The sequence below is a fragment of the Peromyscus maniculatus genome, chromosome 3, assembly GCF_049852395.1.
Source record: "Peromyscus maniculatus bairdii isolate BWxNUB_F1_BW_parent chromosome 3, HU_Pman_BW_mat_3.1, whole genome shotgun sequence".
NCBI classification, from domain to species: Eukaryota; Metazoa; Chordata; class Mammalia; order Rodentia; family Cricetidae; genus Peromyscus; species Peromyscus maniculatus.
In genome coordinates this window covers 120,265,643-120,289,820 of record NC_134854.1, presented here as the reverse complement: position 1 = coordinate 120,289,820, position 24,178 = coordinate 120,265,643, and the positions used below count along the sequence as shown (strand labels likewise).

Sequence of the window (24,178 nt, the reverse complement as noted above, 5' to 3'; positions counted from 1 at the left end):
AAAGCTTGGCTGCAAGAACTCTGTCTAAAGTGAAAATGTGCGGTCCTGTTTCTGGGAATGCTGACGGGTTTAGTAAAGCCAAGGAATCAACTAATAAACAAAAGGTCTCCAGTCCATTCTGATCTTGGCTGTGTTTGGAAAATAGTAGTAAAACACCCAAGATCACAGATGTGTTTAACAAAAGCTCAGCGACATGACTCAGACAAGAACACTTTCTTCAGTGTCCCAGAAGAGTCCCATCCTACTGCCACCCTACAAGGAGCCAAGCAGGACCTGCCAAGTCTCTGGGAGCAGAGTCCTCAAGAGACAGGATGGAAGGAGAAGGCCAGACAAACTGAGACCAAAGAGAATCATCTACCCAGAAACAACCAATGACTCCTCATGCTTACAGAACACTTTACCCCAAGCCAAAGGATCTCACAGGAGCGTGCACAGATGCTGCCCTCAACCAGGGACTTGGGCCATTAAGAAACTCTCTTCAGCTTTTCAAAGTGCCTGCAGACAACAAATTAAAGTTGGCACACGGACATTCTTGAAGTGACAGTCTTGGTGTCTGACATTTGTGAGGGACCAGGTCTTCCAGGAGCTCAACCTTTCCATTACCTGCACATGATTCAGGGTGATGTTTTCAATATACAAAGAACAAGGAAATATCAAAATGAAATTCTACCACACTTGCTACAATACTGACAATAGTTAGGAATAAAACCCATTAAGATAGAAGGTGCCAGTGGTCACCATTTGGTGTCAAACACTGAGATATTTCTTCTCCCTTTTTAAAAATTTTCCATCAATAATTGAAACTTTTCAGATGGCCTGGTGCTTTTGGGACATTGTGGAGTCCAAACTTGGGTGGTCCCCTGACTGGAGATTTGTGCTTTTCATTTGTACAAAAAGAAGAAAACTTTAAAAATTAAGACACACAAGCTATATGGAATTCAAACTTGACATTTTACTTAACCAATACAAGAGCCTAATTAGTAGGTAGAAAGTAGAGACACTGTCCATATTCTCTAAGCTGGATTAACAGATACCAGACGTGAGTAAGCTCAATAATAAATTAGATCAAAAGTCAAAGAAACCCTTAATTCAGCTAGAACATTCCAGTATATGCATTTGAGCTTGTCATTTTTATTTCTATTTGTATAACTTAGCATATTCAGTACATTACTATGGTGGCATAATGGTGTAATTGAAGTAGGGCAGTGCTGACAAGATTTACGTTAAATAAACTGATGAGGAGGGATAAATACCATCTTTAGAGACCTTCACAGTTAACATAGGGGTGATGCTCTTCCAGGCACTTCAATGCCAGACTGCTGAAGCTGGAGTTTTTACTGTTTCACAAGTGTTTCTGACTTCTACAGCCTTCAAATGGGACTGCCAATCTCTTGTTAACGAGAACTGTAAACCTCTATTTTGCCCTCTCATCCCCTTCCCACTTAATTCTCCTATTCTAATTTACTGTTTATCCCTTTACAACACTATATTCTATTTCCCCTTTTTTGGAAGATCATCTTTTCACCTTGGTACTTTGTATCTACCCAATCTCTGTGGAAGTTCTGAATGATACGTGCTTAATCTAAAGCTTAAAAGCTGACTTCTACAAATAAGAGAAAACATGCAATGTTTGTCTTTCGGGGGCTGGGTAACCTCACTAAGAATGATTGTTTCTAGCTCCATCCATTAGTGTGAATTTCATAATTCTATTTTTCTTAACAGTGCCAGGACTAGGTTGCACCTTTTTGATTCATTAGCCAAAGTAAGATCTTATTGACAAGGACATCATATTCTTATGTCATCAAATATGGAGAAGTTAAGTTGGTGCTCAACTACAAGCTTCACCCTTGTGGAGTAGGAGGCATAGTGCTGGAAAGTCTTATACATGCTACCTGAGAAGAAAAATAATCATCAGTCTTACCCAGCTACAGTAGAGATCTGCCTGCAAGGTAGACCCACTGGTACAATAATGGCACAATGTTATGGGAGTAACCAAGCACTTTTTGCTAGAATTTAAGGCCCACTCCATGAGCTGGAACTCCTACATGACACTACAAAAGTGACCAAGAAACTGACACTAGGTCATGGACCTAGGGGAAAACCTATTATTTTTATTTTGCTAAAAAAAAAAAAGCAATAAAATGACTCCTAATGACATGCTACTGTATCCATAAATCAGTGCATCACTCAACCCCCATAAGAGAAGTTTGTTCTTGCAGTAAATGGTACTTTACAAAGAGTGGGAGACTTTGGAGCACTTGGCTTAAATGAGATGTCTTTATCACATCCCTCCCCTCTAGGCTAAAAGATCTATTCAGAAGAGGAGACAGGAAGATTTTAAGAGCCAGAGGTGGTGGACAACTCCAAGAAAAATAATATTTTCCAGACACAACGGAGCTGGTGACACATATGAACTCACAGAAACTATGATATCCACATAAGTTCAAACCAGACAAAAATCCCAGCATGGAGGAGGGGATGTAGGCACAAGTTCCACCACTAATCAAACTATTTGCAATTGATAGTTGCCAGGATAGTTTTTTTCAGTTGAGTAATACTGGGTATGTCAACCACACTCCAGGGAAGGCTTCATGCCCAGAAGTAGATGGCTAATACAAAATAGACTCCACGTTTTTTATGTGTGTGTGTGTGTGTGTGTGTGTGTGTGTGTGTGTGTGTGTGTGTGTGCTTTTTTGTTTGGCTGGTTGATTCGGTATTTCTTTTTAAGAGAGAAAGAATATGAAGTTGTGTGGATAGGGAGGGGGAGGATCTGAGGAAGGGTAAAGAATATGATAAAAATATTATATGAAAAAACTCTAATGAAAAATTAAAAACAAAAAGAGACATTATAAACCAACATGTGAATTTTGCTATTTCCTTATTTTATCACTGAAACTTATCTCCATTTTGCACAGACACCATTCAGGGTTGACACACTCTTGATGCCTGGATCCTTTTCAGGAACTCCCCTCTGAGGCAGACCACTGTAAGGGTACAAAGCAGTGGTGAAACACCACACTCAAGTGTTCTGTTCTTCAAAGGAAGCTTCCACTAGAACACACGCTCCATTTTTTAATGTGTTATTTCTCTGTATGTGTGCACAAATGCACGCATATGCATGTGTATACTCGTGCATGTTCATGTGGAGGTCAAAGGTGTTAGATACAGGTGGTTGTGAGCCACCTGACTTGCATTCTAGAAACTGAACTCAGGTCTTCTGGAAGAGTACTCTTAACCTTGGAGCCATCTCTAAGTCCCTCCCTCTCCAATTCTTGCTCACTCTGTCCAACGTGGATTTTCACTCACACCCAGCTATTGGCAATAACTTTTTTTTTCTATTTTTATATTTTATATAATTAATAAAGCAGTGCTTGTATAAAAATGCACACAAAGTTGCTAGAGAGCATACAGTTTCCAAAAAATGTCCAGAAATAACTTTTTAAAGGAATGAAATTTTTCTGCACATACTCAGACAATTGCCCCAGTCACAGAGCATGCTCAGCCACTTGTCTAGACAACACTGGTATGGGTTAAAGAATATTTAAATGTTTTAGATCACAATATTTGACAATCTCTGAATGCTTAGAATATATCTACCAAGACCCAAAGTTTATAACAGCACATTGACACCCAGATGGAAGTGTGCAGTATGGTGTAAGGATTTGTGAATGGGTTGCACCCACTGCAGTAGGGAGGCAATTTCACAGACGGCCGCCAAGGCTTACTGTGCCCACCTATTATGCATGCCTATCCAGCATCCTGTGCCACTGATTTCACCTTGCAAAGCCAGCCTCCCTTCCTTTCAGCTCATGGATGTTCATGGTAGGCCTAGCCAATCAGCCTATCTGTCCTCTGGCAAGAGGGTCAGAAAGGGGTCAGTATTCTACCACAGTACAGAGGGTTCCATTTCTGACAGGAACTGTGAAGCAAGGTAAACTCTCCTTTACATCCAGTAATCTGGCAGCAAGTGAATCTAGACTTTCTTGCATCTATGAGAGAAGAGACCCAAAAACAGCAATGTGAAGTTAAAAAAAAAAAAAAGTAACAAGGGCTGTGGGGAAGGGAGATGATTGTGTCTAGACAGCACGTAAAATCTGGATCAAGTACCCCCGAATTCTTTTTAACTCTGGACTAATTCTAAACAATGGTTCAGAAAGGTCAGTTCATCTCCACTCTAGTTTTAGTTTGATATGACTAAGAATCCCACAACTGAGAAATAAAAACACCATAAACCAAAAATTAACCCGATTCAAAGTCTATACAATAACTCAGTGAACTTCTATCCAGTTAGAAAGGACATTCAGAACAGAAGTCGTGGAGCTTCACGTTAAATTGTACAATTTCAGTGTAGAATATATTTTATGCTCTTGTCTGCCACCAAAATCAAAAATTCCATGACAGAATTAGAACTAGAAAAACAAATACAGAATACTACTCAACATTAAAGCAATCTGAAGTTAAAATGTCTGTGGGAAAATCAATGGACTTAGAGAGAGTATGTGTGTGTTCGTGTGTGTGTGTGTGTGTGTGTGTGTGTGTGTGTGTGTGTGTGTGGTGTGTGAGGTCACTCAGAAAAAAACCCTGCATATTCTCCCTCACATATGGAATCACATATAAGTAAACACATGAACACGTGTGTATTGTGTGAGGTCACTCAGAAAAAAAAAAAAACCCTGCATATTCTCCCTCACATATGGAATCACATATAAGTAAACACATGAACACATGAGTACAGTATGGTCTGTTGCACTTTTGAAAGAAAGCTCAGCAGCTCACAAAAAGGAAAACCAGGATTCTGCCCAAAACAATTCACACAACGTACTGGTTGTTCATCCCTTATCTGAGGTGTTGGAAGGCAGCGTAGATGTCTTCCAATTCTGGAACATTTACACACACATAATGAGAAACCTTGGAGGCAGAACCAGATATGCACATGAAATCCACTCATGTTCGTGTACTCCTTACACATGCAGACTGGAGGCCATGTTATATAGGAGTCGCAGCTAAGCCCATTTTGGATGCCAGTTTGTCACAAGAGGTCAAGTGGGGATGTTCCCTGATGGTATAGTAGTACTCGAAAGCTTTGGATTTCAGAGCACTGCAGCTTTTCCGGCTGAGGATGTTTAACCTGTCTTCCCCTCTTCTCCCGGCATTGGCCAGCCACACTGCTACCCATATTTCCAGGTTCCCATGGACTTACGATGGCTACATGCCTAAATCCGGCCAATGATTCTTAAAGAAGAATGTTAGGTGGTTCTTCCAGGAACTGAATAGACATTCACTCTTGAACTCTCCGCCATCATGTCTCCTGTAATGTGGCTGCACTGGCTGGAGTTCTGGGAGCCATTTTGGACCATGAGGATGACAGGGATTTAAAAGTCAAGCTGTTCTTAACCCTTTAGAACGGGGGGGGGGGGAGTTGGTTCCACTGACAGCAGAGACATTCACATGTTTTATTCATACTCTACACCTCCTAGCACACAGACAAGATGCATGCTTGTTCAATGAGTAAATATGGTATCACTCTTCTAACAAACACTCCACCTCATGGAATCAATGATACTAGAACCTTGGTTTTAGGGGACCTTTGGCTAAATGGATATGTTTCTGTCATCCAGTGGCCAGGAACTTTGATTCATAGGGATCTTCTCTATTTCTTTCATTCACAGAGGAATTTCTCTGCATTTCAAGATCGAGATAGTCCTTCCCCACCAATGAATCTACTCAGAGACTTCCTCCTCCCTCCAACAGGTGCACAAAGTCAACTGTGAGTTAGACTTGGCGAAATGTCTGACAAAAAAAAAATCACACAGTATCCAGAGTAACCACAATCGTACAAAAACTCATCACTGTTAGTTATCAGTGATTCAGAGAAAGGAGATGTGAGAAACTCAGCACAGAAGCAGAGGAAGATGATCCAGTTTTCTTGTCATCTCAGGTAAAAACATACCAAATAAGACAAAGAAGAGAACCAGCACGCCTGGAGTCCAGTCCTGGCTCTGTCACATGCTAGCTGTGAGACTTCGGCAGGATGTGTACCTGCTCAGAGCTTAGATGTTTCATTTGCAAAATGGCAATGGAACAAGAATGTTCTACATGAAGGGGCTGTAAGAATGCATCAAGACAGTTAAAGTACTATGAACAGAGCCCACAGACAATCTGGACAGTTTGTAAAAGTCACAACAAATTATTTCATATCATGTGTGTGTGTGCACACGTGTGGTGAGTGTGCATGTGTAATGTATGTGTATGTCATGTACTTGTACATGCTCATGTGTGGTGGTATTGTGTTCCCCAAAATGTTGTGTACTCTAATCAATTTATCTGGGGTCAGAGAACAGACAGCCACTAGATGCAAAGGCTAGAAAATGGTGGCACTCACACCTTTAATCCTAGCATTCCAGAGATAGAAATCCCTCTGGATCTCTGTGAGTTCAAGGCCACATTGGAAATAGCCAAGCATGGTGACACACACCTTTAATCCCAGAAAGCCAGCCTTTAATCCCAGGGAGTGGTGGTAGAAAGCAGAAAGATATATAAGGCGTGAGGACCAGAAACTAGAAGATTTTGGCTGGTTAAGCATTTGGCTGGTTAAGCATGTGGCTGGTTAAGCATTCAGGCTACAGAGCAATACAGTTCAGCTGAGATTCATTCTGGATGAGGACTCAGAGGCCTCCAGTCTGAGGAGACAAGACCAGCTGAGGATCCGGCGAGGTGAGATAGCTGTGGCTTGTTCTGTCTCTCTGATCTACCAGCATGGACCCCAATAACTGGCCTCGGGTTTGATTTTATTAATAAAAACTTTTAAGAATCCTGCTACACTCATGTGTCAGAGTATAGGCACACAAGTGCCATGCTATGAGTGTGGAAGTCAGAGAACACCTATGAGTGTTGGTCCTTACCTTCCGTCTTCTTTCAGACAGGATACTCTTGCACATGCCAGCCTAGCTGACCCATAAGCTTCCATCTCCACTTCCCAAGTCACCATAGCAACTCTGAGATTACAGACTCATGCTATTAAGTGTGGCTTCACGTGTGTGGGAGGGTCTGATCACAAGTCCTCATCCCTGTGTGCAAGTTTTACCCCCAGCCCAACACTGTACTTGCATCCCAGGAAATCATATTCTCTGAACACGTGACTAGCCTCAGAGTAGTGAACTCTCTCAAGACGGGCAAGTCTCTAGAATGCTGCTTTCTGCTATGGTGCTCACCAGCTTTCATAGAGGGAAACACACAATTAATTCTGAGGCAGGCAAAAAGTTAATGGAAAACAGTTCAGTACACATGTTTTGTCAAAGACATTTGCTAGAAAATTCATTCAGAGAGTTTAGAGGGACACATACTCCTATGTCAAATATTATAGTTAACTAGAGAAAAAAGTTCAAAATTAAGGATTAATTTGGCAACATATTTAGGTCTGTCCTTATGCTGCATCTGCAAAGCAAGTTTGATCTGGTTTCAACCCTCAGCTTGCCTAAAATCAGAACTAAAAACATTTGCAGGTTGTGGGTACGTTCTTGCAGGGTATAATTCATGAAGAACAGGCACTGTCTTCTCAACTATTATCTGATTTATAAGGCAGAGATTTATTTTTAAGAATTTCAGCATAATGGCATTTCAAATGCGTAATTATATGTACTTTGTTCATAAAATGCTCTATCATTTTAGTGAGATGAGTAATTAGCTGTTTTAATGACACATGGGATGAAAATGTACAAGGTATATATAAAAGCAAACTTCAGCAAAAATAGAAGCCATTTTCAAAATTACCTTTTACAGGACTTCTTAAAGACCCACCAACTGCAAATGATGGACTCTTAGCCCACACTTCAATTTATGGGAATTTCATTTTTAAGAATCAAATTCTAAAAATAGTTCTGCTTCACCTAGTATTTTTCCATTCTTCTTGCTGTCTTCAAGCACACCTTCACCAGCTGCGGAATAAAACGCTTCTCTGCTTTAATCAGAACCCCTCTCCTGACCCAGGAACACTCAGTAAATAATTATTAAGCTCCAGAAGTGGCTTTTGCATAAGTTAATCTGCTTGAAAGCCTGTTCGCTTGGAGACCCAGCTTTCAGTACTGTTCCCTAATCTTAGGGAGTAATAGTGAAAGTAGATGCCAGAGGGGAGGGTCTTAGCTACTTAGTCTGCCTCCATTTGGTGCTCCCTTCAAACTGCTACTTCACCTTGTTCGACATTTCTACAACAAGGAGATTATGCTGATATCCGAATGCCATAAATCTGAATCCATTAAGAAAAAAAATCCACAAAAATACAAATCAGAACATTTTACAATACAACTGCTACTATTCTATGGTCGGAGAATTCACACACACACACATACACACACACACACACACACACACATACACACACCACACCACACCACACCACAGGGAGGGAGGGAGGGAGGGAGAGATCTCTAAAGTGTTTATAATGGGGCAGTTTTGGAAAATATGACACTAAAATGTGTCTTCCTACAGAAAATGCCTTTTTATTCATAACAAAACTGAGCTGTGATCTATTTTACAATCATGGACCAAGCTCTGTTCTGCCTTAACCCATCTTTTAAACAGTCGGGATTTTTTTCCCTGTCATCATTAATTTATGATCAAAATTCAATTTCAAATGAGAGGGCTCACATTTCGATGTCCCCTCCCCACATGAACCGTTGCCCTTGGTCACATCCAGTCACAGGAGGCTAGGGCTGCAGCTGATTAGAGCCACACTTGCAAAGTACCAGCCCCTGTTTCTAATTCCCAAGCTTTCCTGTCTCCATCCGTCCCCTCAGCCAGAGAATGAAAGGCTTCTGTTAAGTGGTCCCAGAATTATCTCCAGAAAAAAACTTCACTTACAGATACAAGCTTTCAAAGGAGCAGGGCATGAGCATCTGAACTCTGAGCGCCTCCATCTTTTTTCCTTTAAGGTGTTCTGCAAGCCCTTGGCGAAGAGTGAAAGTCAAAGTTACTTCTGGCACCGGCTGTGTCACTAGGGGTGGCTCCTGATAAGGCCCTGGAAACTCCAATCCAAACACAGCTCCACGCTAGAATGGAGCCTGCTGTCTGTCTGCAATAGCAGACCTGCTTAATCCAGTACCTATGGCACCTGAGGGGCGAAACACTGCTCGCTCTGCACAGGGAGGGGGGGGGGACACTCCTCAAGCCAGGCCAGGCCAGAAATGTACACAGCAGCCAGGCAAGCTCTGGCAATGCTGACTGGACTTTCCCCAGCTTGGGCACCAGTTCAGGCTTGCAGGGGATGCAAGCTTGCAGGGGACATATGTCATCAGAGAACTTGAAAGGAAAAGGAAGTCATATACTGGTGGATTTTTAACACTTCACAGACTCACAGGAAGAAGACTACAGGATAGTTCCTGCTGTTTTCAGTTAGGATATTTATCACAGCCCAGCACACATCTCTTGTCAACTTTACAACTGTACATGCAGTTTAGGGGGCTGGACACTGAGTGTATCTTAGAGCTGACAAGCTATTGATGCACAGTTTTCTCTACCTTTACATCTACCCCAAGAGAAGGAGGAGGGCTGTGCTGGCCATAGCCCGGTAGAGGGAAAGCATATGCTGCTTCTACTGGTGGCCCCCTCTTTCTGGACACAAAAACCTTGAGACCACACATCTGTGTATTTTAGACTGTCATCCAATCAATTCCAAACACATTGCTATACAAGATGGGAAAAAATAGCAATACATGTTCTCAAAGAGAAAACACTTTAAAATGCAGACATGACAACATCAATGTTATCAAATATTTATGCTACAGACTCAGCACACCAGAGCCGTCTTAAAGAGCTATGAAAGACGGAGTTTCTCCCGGTACATAATGCAAAGGTCACAACAAAGACATCTGACACTGACTAGCGTGTCCCCTGGGCAAGTGACTTCACCTTTCTGTGTCTCAGAGGTTATCTCCAAACATAACGAATAGGAAAGCACGTTGCTTCTATACATCACCATTCCACAACGGGACGAATTACATCTTGAAAATGCCCCTCCAATAATAGGAGATATTCAGCCAGGGATTTCAGCCAAACAAAGTCTGTGTGCTCTGTGTTCATTCTTTTGTCCACACTTCTGTCTGATACATACTGACTGAATACACACAATAGTTCAAGTACTGTGCAAATTCTTATGGCTTTATAGTCCAGTGGGAAACACTTAGTAAATAATCATGTTAGTCCATGATTACACATAGGAAAATTGCTACAAGGAGATGAAAAGAGTTAAATGAGGTCATATGGGCCTTCCTTAAGCAAGAATCACTGAGACTGGAGTTAGGGGGAAGTAAAAGAGTCTTCCATGTAGTTGTGACAACACACGTAAAAGCCGTGACCGGGAGAGTTAGCAGGAGCAGTTGCTGAGCCTGGAATGAGGGACAAGAATGGTGTGTATAGAGACTGAAGTCATGGCCAGACCAGGCTGGATCTGTCAAGCCAGTGAGAAGGCACTGATTTTGTTCTTCAGTGAGAAAGAAACCACAAAGAGCTGGTCAACGGGGGACTGACGAGCTCACAGTGGGACTTTATGAACAGTCTATCTGGCTGCTATGTGGAGAACCAATGGGAAGACAGGCAATATTAGCTACTGCAGTCGTCCCAGTAGGAGGTGATGATAGCCCAGTGAAGCTCAAAAAGATGGTGCCAAATCAAAAGAAGATCATAAAAGTACACAAGTTTTCGGTAAAACTAATGGCCAGTAAAGAGAAAGGAGAAAATTAAATTGCACCAAATCCCTGGTGAATAGTTGTATTCATCCATAAGTCACTAGGTGCTTTCTACACTGGGGACTTCCCTGGGGACTGTAAAAGGATAACTGAGAGGCTGTGCCTCTTCTCTTATGAAGCAGCCCCACATAGGTTCTTTCTTGGTGTTCATGAATCCATTTTTAAATCCCACCATTTACTAAGACTGAGACCCTGTGCAAATTCATTGTACTTTCTGTAGCCCAGTTTCCTCACCAAAGGAGAAGGGATAATTAATTGACTGTCTCACTGCTGACTGGAGATGTGAATAAGACAACAGCCAACATGCTCATTGTCACTGATCCATCCAAATAAAAAATCAATAAAAAAATAGCCTGTGTGGTTCTGACCATGGTCAGCATCACCTATTTTGGATCAACGCTGACCCACCTAGAGATTTAAGGGAACAGAAAAGAATGAGAGAAGATATCTTGAGAGACACACAGGAGAGGAAAAAAGAGGTAAGACTTAGCATGTGAAGGTCTGTGAGGGGTTGAGCTTTCAGAAGTGTCTAGTCACATTCTACCCTGCCTTGGACACTACCTCAAGCTGCATGAGACTACTTCCTTAAGTTTAAGGGCTAAACGTGTGATTTATTAGTATTTACCCACAAAAATGAACACATGTGCTTCCCAAGGGCTCCCAAATGTTGACCATGAAAGCAATGGGGTCAGTTCCAGACACTTAGTATAACATGGCATCAAATGCTTCCCTGGTATATTCAGTCAACAGCATTCCAAGGCTTTTCATTTTGGTCAATCCACTGCCCCAAAAGATTTCCATTGATTATTTACACATATGTTTAAGTAAAATAACTGTTTGACTGTTATAATCCATTCGTGGTGTCTTAAAAAGATTTAGATGGCACCAGTTCTCTCAAGGCATCTTCTTGACACATACCCTCTTGAAATGACCAAAGGTTGAGTTGAATTTGCACATGTGCCATCATCTACATATTGCCTACATAAATATCCTCAATACAAAGACATCTCACAAGTCATCACCCAGTTGTTCAGAAGATGTCTCTGGAAAGGCAGGAACCATGTCATGTGACTTGGCACAGCATCCCTACTCAGATGAGTAGACCATGGTTTGGTGGTCAGTAATTTCTTGAAATGAAACCATCTATAATGTATTGGGGGCTGCAGAGAAGGATCAGTAATGAAGAGTGCTTGCTATCTGCTGAGGACATGGCTCAGTGAGTAAAATCAGCCAAGCCAGGGGTGGTCATGTATACCCTTAATTATAGAACTCAGGGGGCAGAAGCAGGTGGATCTTATGAGTTCAAGGCCAACCTGATCTGCACAGTGAGTTCCATCCTGGCCAGCTAAGGTTACAAAGTGAGTTCTGACTTAGAAAAGTAAAAAGGGGCTTGCTGCCTAAAGCTGATGACCTAAATTCAATCCCTGAAGCCATATCAAAATTCAGCTGTAATGGCAGACATCTGTAATTCTAGCACCACTATGGGAAGATAGGAGGGTATGGACAAGGCAAGTGGCCAGAAATTGGTGGGCCAGCTAGTCTGGAGTTCATTGCACACACAGCATCAGAAACAATGAGGTGGAAGGTAAGAAATGGCTTCTCAAAATTGTCTTCTTATCTGCATGTGTGTATTAATATGACAGACGTGTCTACACACACACACACATACACACACACACACACACACACACACACACACACACACACACACGGGGGAGCGGCGGGGGGGAGGGGGGAGATGAAATGCCATCTTTTTTATTATGTTTTAAAGGGTGCTTGATGCACAATCATTAGGACCGGAGTTTGGCTCCCAGCACCCATTTAACAAGCCCAGTGACTTCTGAACATTTATAACTGAAGCTCAAAAGGCAGGAGAGACAGGAGCATCTCTAGGCCTTGATGGCTTTCATCACTGAGGAGAAAACAAAAGCCCCATATTTAGGGAGCAACTGTGTCTCAAAAGGAATATACAAGATGGTACTTGATGTCATTTTATGACTTCTGTACATACACAGGCATGTGTATATGTACACGCGAGTGCAATCCACTTATACAAACACACACAAAGAAAAATAAAATTTTATTCTAATTATGTCTATGCATGCATATGTGAATGCACACACATATATGAATGCAGGTGACCACAGAGTCCAGAAGAAGGTGTTGGATCCCCTAGGGCTGTGGTTGTAGGCAGTTGACAACCACTCAAGGTGGATGCTGGCAGACAAACTTGAATCTTTTGCAAGAATAGTATGCACCCATAATCACTAAGCCATCTTCCTGTCCCACATATACATAAGTTAATCTTGTTAACAACTTCATCAAACATACTTGTATAATCTCTATTTATATCCTGAGTTTGTAAACATTTGTACATGCATATAAGTATGCATGTACACACACACACATAAACACACATATACTTGAACTATATTTTTAAAAAAATGAATGGAAGTATATATATATATACATATATATACATATATATATATATATATATACATACATATATATGGAGGATAAAACAAAGAAAGCAGAATAAAATTATTACCTACATACTAATTCTTTTCAAATAAGAGTTATTCCTCCTTGTCCTAAATTGCAGTAAATCAACCGGAATCATCAGAAACCTTAGTGACCTTTCAAAAACTGGGCCTTAACTAAAATGGAATTTAAAACAGTCAGGGATCCACATGACAGCCAGCTTTTCCTTGCGAGCTACACTGCGATCTCTGGGGAAGGAAAAATCCAATCACAACAAAGAGGAGATAAGAGGCTTCACTTGTTATCCTGTCTACACTGGAGCTCAAGAAAAGCAAAGCCACTGCCTTATCAAAGCTCACAATTCTTATTTTCTTTGGAGACTGAATGATCACTGTCCCCAAAGCACACCTCTTTCTTCTGAAAGTCACAGCTCTTCTTAATGAACTCCCTAGCCAGACAACAGCAATTGAGTGTTTACTGTGTGCCATAAGCCACAGGGACCCATGACTACCACTGACATACAATGTAGAAAGTATCTGTTTCATCTACAAACACCTGGTTGCTACCCCAGGCAATGGCTTCCATACTTGTCCTCATCAAAGGTACTCAGGGCACCTTCTACTTACATTATCCCCTTAAATAGCAAAAAAAAGAACAGATCCTAAAAATACCAGTGTCAAGCAAGGATTCTTTCTGAAGCAAATAAATCAATGAGACACTTCTACTTGGATATCTATATCTTAGAATTCAACATGGAAACCACTAATATATAATAAATATGATCTGATATGATTCAATATGATAGAGAGGGAGGTTGAGAGGTGGCTCAGCCACTAAGAGCATTGACTGCTCTTCCAAAGGACCCAGGTTTGATTCCCAGCACCGGCCTAGTGACTCACATCCATCTGTAACTCCAGTCCCAGAAGATCTGATGCCCTTCTCTGACGTCATGGACACCAGGCAATCAAGTGGAGTTTGGACATACATGCAAGCAAAACATCCATCCACATAAAATAAAAATAAATAAGGATAATGTAGAGATAGTCATATGTAATATACCCTATATAAGTCATATCTACAGAAGGCAGGAAAATACTGAAGAACGTAAGTTCTCTTTATTTGCTGAATAAAACTATAAAGGATCCACTACAAATTCCCTTGGACATGTTTTGAATGTGTAGTGAAAGCCTTAGGTCATCCAAGACGAGTAATACTGTGGTAATAAAACCCACAGTGAAGCTTCCACAATCCTTGGCACATCTCTGTCACCCCTACACCATCTAGCTTTCATGTTGGGAAAGGCCAGATCCCTCCCAGGGGCCCTCTGCCTTGAACATCTATTGATGCCCATATTGTATCTCTGTATAGTAGACACTGTTCCTACTGCTGTGGGATGGGAGACACCCTGCTCTCATGGTTCACACAAGCCACTCTATCAAAAGGAGGTGAGGAAGATCACACAGAGCCCTCTACACACACCACTCAAGGATCCTCCCAGGTTGACTCCCTCTCCCCTGCACATGAGATTTGTTGTTATTTTGTTTTGTTTTATTGAGACAGGGTCTCTCTACATAGCTCTGGCTGTCCTGGAACTCACAGAAATCTGCCTGCCTCTGCCTCCATAGCACTAGGATTAAAGGCGTGCAGTTTCTGTAGGTATCTCTTCCTCAGGCATGACTTCACCTCTCCTAACAGAGAATCATCCACTTCTGGGTTTAATTCTCTCAGCAAGTGGTGCTGACCTCTTTATTTGATAGCTCTTGGTCAAACTTGTAATCATTTTAGCAGGCAGAATCCTTTATGCTTCTTTTATTGGTGTGTGTGTGTGTGTGTGTGTGTGTGTGTGTGTGTGTGTGTGTGTGTACATGATTTAGTCTCGGTACAAGTGCTGGACAAATATTTTCTGGGTCTGTTGGAGGAAGGACGGACAAATGACTCCCACAAATGAAAGTCACTCAGGAAAGACGAATTGAGTAGATTTGATGAGAGCATTTAAATAATTAGAAAGGAACTCGCTGCCATAAATAGGACGCTCAATTGTACATTCTTTATGTGGAGGCTTTAGAGGGGCTAAGCACAACTTCTTTTTGGAGATAAAATACTTGAGTAGGGCGTCATAGGAGCTGGAACTGCAGTTGTATTGAAAGCATCACAGCATGACTACAGGAAATTTTTAATGACTACTTCTCTGCCGAAATAACTGCCCAGCACCACTCCATCACTTTATCTCTCCTATCTTGTTTCTATTTTTTTCTCCTTCCAAGAGCAGATCTCGCTACCTTAATGATATAGCAGCATCCTCTGGAAGACAGCTCTGCGTCCCTGGCACCCAGAGAAGCCCTTCAAGGCTGAGAAGATGATCCAGAGGAGACTCAGGTTACTGCAGGTAAATCTGATTTACAAATATCCCATCGTTATTAAGAAATTGTGTAGAAAATACTTATGCACTCAGCTAATTAAAAACGTAAATTATAAAAAAAAAAAGGTTTAGAAAATTCTGTCCTAAGTATAAAAAGGCAATGCACAGACAGAGGTCTCATTGTCTGTCTGTGGGGAATTTTTAAGCAAGTAGTGATGGGAGAAATATTTTAAATATCAATTTGGGTCTTTTCTTTAATCATCAACACAGCAAATTAATCCATTAGCTCCAACGCTTTCATTTTCTCTCTTAGGGTACACTTAAAAAATACCTATCCTGGCATCAATGGTGACTAGGCCATCTGCTATTAATAGATGGCAATAGGTATTTGTACTATTGTTGTATAGATATAGTCATATAATATACTCTGTATAAGTCATCTCTACAGAAGGCAGGAAAATACCAAAGAACATAAGCTCTCTTTATTTGCTGAATAAAACTTGCTGGTACCTTTGAACTCTGTAAAGGATCCACTACAAATTCCCATGGACATGCTTTGAATGTTTAGTGAAAGCCTTAGGTCATCCAAGACAGCTAATGCTGTGGTAATAAAACCCACAGTGCACCTTCCACAGTCCTCAGCATATCTCTGTTGCCCCTACACCATCAATCTGCCAGTATCTGCCATGTATGCCAAGAGGGTGAGAAGACAGGGAGCTGGGGGCCCTGGGGTGATTATGCTACTTCGATAATCCCTTCATATAAGAAGTTTAGTAAGATGTCATTTACTTACCTTACAGAGTAAGGTAAATAGAAACAGGAGGCCATTGTGGAGAGGCCAGTGATTCACAATGACTTTATAACACAATCTTCTACTGAAGAACCTTAAAATATGGTTCTCTTCTATAACTCTTAACATACTTAAAAGAAAAACCATGGACTTCTCTTTTATTGTTAGTAGCTTTAAAAATGATGGAAAAAGGCTGAGAAGGAAAGTCATGAGTTTGAGGCCAGCCAGGGTACTGAGGAAAGGGAGGGAATCAGAGGGGATGAAAAGAAAGGAAACAAAGGGAGAGATAAGAACACAGAACCCCTCGGCCTCCCTTTTCAGGGCAATCAGGGCTAAAATGGGAAGTGTGCCTCCATCGCCACCGTCTAGAATAGCAGTTCCTTCTAAGTAAGAGTCCTGCAGGGTTTTAAAGTATCCTAATATCCAGCTATCAAAGTGGCTTCCCAAGCCGCCCCAGCTGTGGTCTTGGTTGCTGAAGAAAGTGAACACACCTCCCTCTGCCCCCAACTCCCAGTGACATGCCAGGACATCAAGCTGCAGAACTGCTCCTAAGTCCCGTATGATCCACAGAAGAGTGGGAAAGAGATGGAGAGAAAGAAGCAAGGCAACCTGGCCAGCTAGGTGTTCTGGTCTACACACGACAGGCTGTGTGCCAAAACATGACATTTCCATCAGTCAGCTTCAATACGTGAAGGCTGTGTGGTAAGACCAGGCTGGAGTGGCAGCAGGACCATCAAACGTCAAGGCACAGTGCATTCCTGGGGGTCCGTGGTGATGCTGTTCATGAACACATCTCCAGCCTTGTAAGATGTATAAAAGCACTGTGGCTGACATACGCCAATGGGAATACCACTTGGGAAGCAGAAGTGGTTCTGTTACTGACTTAGGTGTTCACTTTTATTCCTTTCTATCCGCTGTAAAGCAGCGTACCAGGAAATGTTAGCAACAGCCTCATCAGACTCATGCTGACCGTGCTTCTTGATTGAATTAAAAGGCCAAGTGAAATGCCTGACGCACACCCTCTAGGTTCTGTGAAGACGCACATGCTGCTCCTGCAATAATGCAGCCACCACTGGTCACTGTACAAGACGATATCCATGCACAAAAACCTGAGCAGGGAGTAGAGAGGGGCTGTGTCTCACAGACCGCGATGCTACAGTGGACGGTGGCTGGAAGCCGCTGAATGGCAAAAACACCAGTTGTTACAAGATGTGTGGTCAGGAACTAAAGCAGTGGTTTCAACCATAAGCAACAAATCTCTTAGCGGCCCACTGTTTTATAAACACACTAGTAGCTGTCTCTAAGCTGGACTCAAATACAGCAGCATTTTGCCAACTAAAGAATACGCAGTATAGTTATTCAGTGTGGACACAGAAGCAGGCCTGCCCCCAGCATGGATTTCCCTGGGCAAGTCATTTAATTCCTAGAAACAAATGGGATACTTAAATGTGGTATGGCAGGAAAAGTACTTAGCAGAGTGCCTGGAAAATAGCATTCCCTCACTGCCGCCTAAGAATCAGGAACTCTGTTTCAGAACACTGATCGACAATTCAAAGGCAGTGTTACACCAAACAGCTAAGAACTCTGCATTCTAGAACAAAGAAAAATCACTACTCAGAGACAAAAGCAAAGCTACTTTTCAAACCTGGTGCCTGAAGTGGCTCTATGTATCCAAAATATATGTAAGTCCAAGAAAGGGCCAATGTGACCAGAGAGATGGCTCAGTGGTTAAGAACACTCAATGCTCTAGCAGAGGACCCTGTTTGGGTCTCCGCACCCACAAAGAAGCTCACAATCATCCATAACTCCAGTTTTACAGGTTCAGTGCCCCCTTCTAGATGCTATGGACATCAAACACAATGTAGAGCAAATACACACATGTATGCAAAACACTCAGACACATAAAAATAAAATAAAACTAAAGGAAGGACTAGATGAATGTATGATTTAGTATTCCCAATGGACAGATAAGACCTGCAATGGTGGTAGCTCTCTGTAACTTCTGCTACCAGATAACTAGCTGCCTTCTCAATGGCTATCTCAGCTGCAAACGAAATTCTAGCAGAAGCCTTCTGCTCTGGCTCTGTGTGTCAATTATGTTTGTAATTTTTATTTTTACTATATAAACATAAAACTAAAGGTCAAGTGGAAAATCTTATCTTTAAATAGCAAAATTAGTATGATTCAAAACTGGTCCAAACACCACTCTGGACTGTCTGTACTCGTAGGTCACCTTACCCAGAATCGGTGTTAATAGTCACATTTCCCAAATGTTTGAGGTAGCTCCAACACTCACTCTTGTGCTAATGACATCTGCTTCAGTTATGCTGAGCAAACAGGATTTAAATTGGGAAAAATAATATTTGCACAGAAATCCTTCCTGTCTGTTGATTAAATCCAATCACTCATAATAAGCTGGATACATATTAGCTTTCTGTACCTAATTCACACTCTAGGGAGCCCTGCCTATAATCAAGGCATATATTTATGTTGACGGTAAAAGTTAAAATAACCAATATTTTAAATTAACAGTCTGAATAATTTTAAACAGTACTGCCATGAAGAGTCATAAAGGAAAAATTGTATCTTTGCTCTAAAATATTAAACCTTACACTCTAAAACATCTAGTGCTCAGCAAAGATGCCTACCTCTACAGTGAAGTTACTGAACATTGACAGTGCTCAGATATTGGAGCCATGGAAATAATAGTTACATTAATCCAAGTTCATCTGGCCTCCAATATCAAAAAGATGATTTATGTTTAAATAATACTAACAAAATCATGAAAAAGGTAGAAAAATAAAAAATATTCTTATTAAAGCTAACTGGTTCAACAAAAAAAACGTGAGCACTTGTTACAGACTGATGTCTGTCAGTATTATATCACAGATACTAGAGTCTAAAAAGAAATGTTTGTGTGAATAATCGTTTATTAGCTTAAAGAGACAGCTTGGGAATTGCATAGCCTATAACCTTCACTATCTGTGATATATGTCTATTAATAAAGAGGTCTGCTTCCTAACGCTGGGTCCAGTATTCTGGGTATTCCTAACTCTGGGCCAATGTATTCTCATTTCTTGGTCTGTCAGTAGGAAATTGGGAAAACTGGGGTGGGTTGGGGGTACGTGAGATCATGTCTCTGGTTCATTTTAAAAAGAAAAAAAGTAGGAGAGACAAAGACAGGGAGAATTCTCACATCTGCAGATCACGCCTTACAGTGATTTAATCTATTTAAATAGAGGAAGTGAGGACCAGGAAGTGAGGGGACTTTCCAAAATTGAGCACATGAATGAAGCCCAGATCTGGGTCCTGCTACTCAACAACCCATAGTCCTCTGGTTGGAGTTTCTGAAAGCCACTCAAGGATCACAAAAGCAAACCAGTTCTAAAATTAGAGCCAGGGGCTGGAGTCACTTCATTCCTGTCCCTAACCCAGCCCTCCACTGGCTTCTGCATTCCATGAAGGCATGGACCATATCTGTTGTGTTTCCCACTCCATTCTCTAGCCATGAACAACTCCCTCCACACCAAGGAGACACTGAGCAGCCACTGGGCAGTGTGTTAAATGATTAATTCATTAACACGGTGCTTTCACAAAGCACCTGTAGCCAGGATCTGACTTCCTAGAGCAACACAAACCATTAGGCAGACTTCCCTGAACATTCCTAACAATCAAGAGTTAAAATAATGGTAGTTACTAGAAGGAAACAAAGAAACACTGCTTGTCCTTAAATCATCTACTTTAACAGGGGACTGAGAAAAATGTGATGTTGCAATGATAAAAAAAAAAAAAAAAAAAGGAAGCAGAGCTGGATTGCTCAGCAGGTAGAGAAGCCTGCCCGTGAGCACCTAAATTCAGTCTGGGAAGACAACGGGCAAGCTGTCTCCTGACCTACACACACACGCTGTGCCACACACTTACAGAAACAAATAAGTACAGTGTTAACTATAAATAAAAGAGGCTCCTGAACCTATGATACAATTTACACATGTTAATGGGAAAAGGTATGAAGAAATTCTCAGAAAAGAACGATTCAAGATGGTTTTGTGGGGATAACACGGTCTTTGGAAATTTAGAGCTGAACAGCTAAAAGACAGTAAGTCCTGACCGAGGTCTCCTAAGTGTGGGGTTCAAGACGGTTTCAAATGCGGACACACTGACTCCACATTAACTAGCCCTGGAGTCACGCGCTGAAAGGGGCCTTTCAGATTTCTTTCATCTCAGGAAAAAGTCTCTGATGCTAATGTTTCCGCCTCTCAACACTCGCCTGTTGTTAAGCAGAAAGCTCAGGCCCCCCACCGTCTCAGACTACAGATCTTGAAAGAATCTAAACATTTTCTTCAGTTTCATTGTATTCACTTAACACATACTTGTACTTGTGTCCAAACACTTTATAACGTCCTCTCGAAATATGTTTAGTATTTGAAGCCTTAGGCTGTATCTAAATGAACTTAGCAGGGAAGAGCGGCAGTCTGAGAAACAGTCACCGAGAGCAATGAAGGATGTGCCAGAATCTTTCAGGGGAAACACAATTAAACAGAGCCAGGAAATAACGGCCTCCTGCGCTGTAGTGAGACACCGACGGCCGTGAAGAATTTCAGTGAGATAAACCAGCCATACCGGGCTCTGATATCGCCAGAGGCGAGCTTAGCCCTAATCTCTCACCACAGTGGAAAATGAGTGTCACTTGCCGACTGGATTCCATTCAGGAAATGTAGGGTCCTGCCAGGCAAGACTTAGAGCTTCACAGTGGACGTGACACTCGGTGGTGCTGACAGAGTCTGGACACAGGACCTCTGTCCTGAGAGGAAGACAGCAAGCCTGTGAGGACAGACTGTCAGGGGGACTGGGGAGCATGGTTTAGCCTATGAAGACCCCTCTGCTGCCTGTGTCTCCTTCTGTGACATCCATGTGGTTAATGTTGGGTTTGGGCTTGGTTTGTATTCTTCTAGTTCCATGATGACTTATCAAAAGGCATTCCTAGAAATAGTCCCCACCCACCTCAGCCATATAACCCCTTCATACACTAGATGGAGCTAACTTTATAATACTTTGGGGTTCGTGGACAGGCTTCCTGTTGCACCCGAAAGGGTGAGGGGTGGGGAGAACTTGCACACAAAGTTTTAGAAGAGCTGGGTGAATTCTAAATATATTTTTAATTTCCATGTTTCAAATCTTCATTTTGCAGGTAAAAATGTCTTGTCAACCTTTTGACACTGAAATAGAGTATTCTTATCTATAAATTCCCTGCTCAAGAACCACACAATTGAGAAAAACAAACTTAGAATACTTTAAATGAGTTGATGACTGGGGGCCTGAGAGGTACCTCAGCAATGAGGAGTACATATTGCTCTTACAAAGACCTTTGGGTGGTTCCTGGGACACCCCCCCCAGGGTAGCTCACAACTTCCTCTAACTCCAGCTGCAGGTGTTCCAAAGGCCTCTTTTGGGCTTCACAGATCTCTGTACTCACATGTACATGCCCACATAGGCACACACACACACACACACACACACACACACACACACACACACACACAATTTAAAATTAAAATCTTTTAAATAAGTTTTTGGGTTTTGTCCTGGGCTACTTTCATAGCAATCTTTGGCTACATATGACTGATGAAGCATGTTTTGGAGATGCCAGGATGCTTTCTGGAACACGACTCAAGTTCATAGCGAAGAACCAGTGCTGTAAGATGTGCATTTCAGGGGCTGGAGAGATGGCTAAAAGCACTGGCTACCGTTCCAGAGGACCAAGGTTCCATTCTCAGCACCTACATGAGATTCACAGTCATCTATAATTCGAGGCTCAGGAACCTAATGTCTTCTTCTGGCCTCCTCGGGCACCAGGCACCACACATGGTACACAGGTTACATGCAGGTAAAACAACCATACAGAGAAAAATAAGTAAATGTTCTATATGTGCATTGCACATATGGGCATCATATAATTCATCAGCATTGTAACTTTATTAATATGTATTTATTATTACCTTCTAAGCTGGCTAGTCCAAAAACCATACAATTTATTTTCTCTCCTTTATTTGCTTTTATAAATACGACAGCATGGTGGTCTCACAGAAAGGAGGACGTGAAGAAGGCTTGAGGGCATTCAGGAAAAGGGAGGCCTGTTGTGGTCCATGAGAACCCAGAAAGAGCTCCTTGTAACAGAATATGGCTGATGACTAGGACAAGAAAAGCCCACTGTCAAAGACAAAAGAAAATATCCCTGCTCATAGTCACCCATCTGGGGCTGGGATGGGGCAGGAGGGGAAGTCCAAGATTCCCTCTCTAAGTGCAGAAGGTTAAAAACTATGCTTCTCAAGCAGTGAAAACTCTGTCCCCCGCAGGTTCTGGGGACGAAAGCCTTGGGACATTTTTTTTTATTATTATTTTTCAAATGAGGAGGGGTTGCTAGCAGCACCAGTGGGTAGAGAAGGCCAGGGGTGCTGCTGGCTGTAATGCAATACAGGCAACAGCCTCACAGAAGATGCTGTGGCTCCCAGAACTCTACTACAAAGAAAACACATGTGAAAACTTGTCTGGGCTGAGGTGGCTCAGCTGCTGAAGCAATTGCCACAGCAGAGTGAAAAGCAGGTTTCCATCATCAGCACTCACATAAATACCAAGGGGCAGTGATACAGGGTCTCTAAAGCAAGCTCTCCAGACCAGCTGAATAGATGAGGCCTGGATTCAGTGAGAAGCTGATGAAATGAATAAGGCAGAGAGTGATCGAGACAGACTCCCCAGGGCCAAGACTTACATATGCATGCATACATGTGCACTCATGCTCACATATAATGTGTGCCTCTACAGTGTAAGCACTCATACACACAATGCCTACCATGCAGAGACATAAGTAAAGGAGGAGAAAGGAAAAAGGGAGGGGAGGGGAGGGGGAGGTGTCTCCCACACAGAACACAAAGTCCTTCCAAGTCTTTATAAACATTAAATTATTAACCAAAAGTTTTAATGAGTTTATGGACAGCTTTTTGGTCTGTGGGACATAGTGTGCGAATGAACTTCAGTCTATCACACGTGCCACAATATGTGGGTCAGTGTGTCAGCAATTAAAGGTAAAGAGGGAATAGGTCACTAAACTGAGCCATACAGTGAACCATGACACACTAGTGAGCCATGACTATAATCCTCTCTGGATAGTCAGAACAAATACTGAATGAAAAAAGAAAAGGCATACAGACTGCTGTCATGTGATTCCAACAACTGAAAGTTTAAGGCACTGTCTAGGATTGGATCCATTGACAGAAAACTATAATAATAATAATAATAATAATAATAATAATAATAATAATAATAAAAAAGAGTGGTCAGGACAGTATTCAGCAGGACAGTTATCTCAGTGGGGAGTATGTTCTACATTTAAGAAGGCTGGAATGCTCACAAATATTTGTTTCATTATTCTTTAGTAAACTGATGGGTTTTGATGCTTTTTTAAATGTAAGGTATATTTAATAATAAGACTGGTGTGATGGTTCATATCTATAACCTCCTTGGCTGAAGCAAGACGATTGCCATAAGTTCAAGGTAGCCTAGGTTAAATAGTAAATTCCAGGTCATCTTGGACTACAGTGTGACCCCACGGAAGGAAGAAAGGAAGAGGGAGAGAGGGAGGGAAGGAGAGGGAAGGAGAAGGGAGGGAGGGAAGAATGAAGGAAGGGAGGATATATTTAAATCCAGAAAGGAGAGTAAGGATAAAGGGGAAATGGAAATAGCAAGTGTTGGTCACTAGAGATGTTGAAAGGACAACAGTGATGTCATACAGCTACCTAAGGTACCACCACC

The 24,178-nt window shown here is 41.8% G+C and overlaps 1 protein-coding gene across 10 annotated transcripts in view; it reads right to left on the bottom strand.

The window, feature by feature from the left end:
* Mitf (melanocyte inducing transcription factor) overlaps positions 1–24,178 on the bottom strand; it is a 221,250-nt gene that overhangs the window by 90,659 nt on the left and 106,413 nt on the right. The window contains exon 1 of one of the 10 annotated variants that reach the window (XM_076567444.1): positions 8,857–9,073. The exons of 8 other annotated variants lie outside the window; for them this stretch is intronic. In XM_076567444.1, the coding sequence (XP_076423559.1) occupies positions 8,857–8,912 (56 nt within the window). In that variant the 5' untranslated portion in view covers positions 8,913–9,073. Of the gene's footprint in view, positions 1–8,856; positions 9,074–24,178 lie in introns of those variants that run through there. One more of the 10 variants, XM_015989375.3, reaches the window with a different exon arrangement.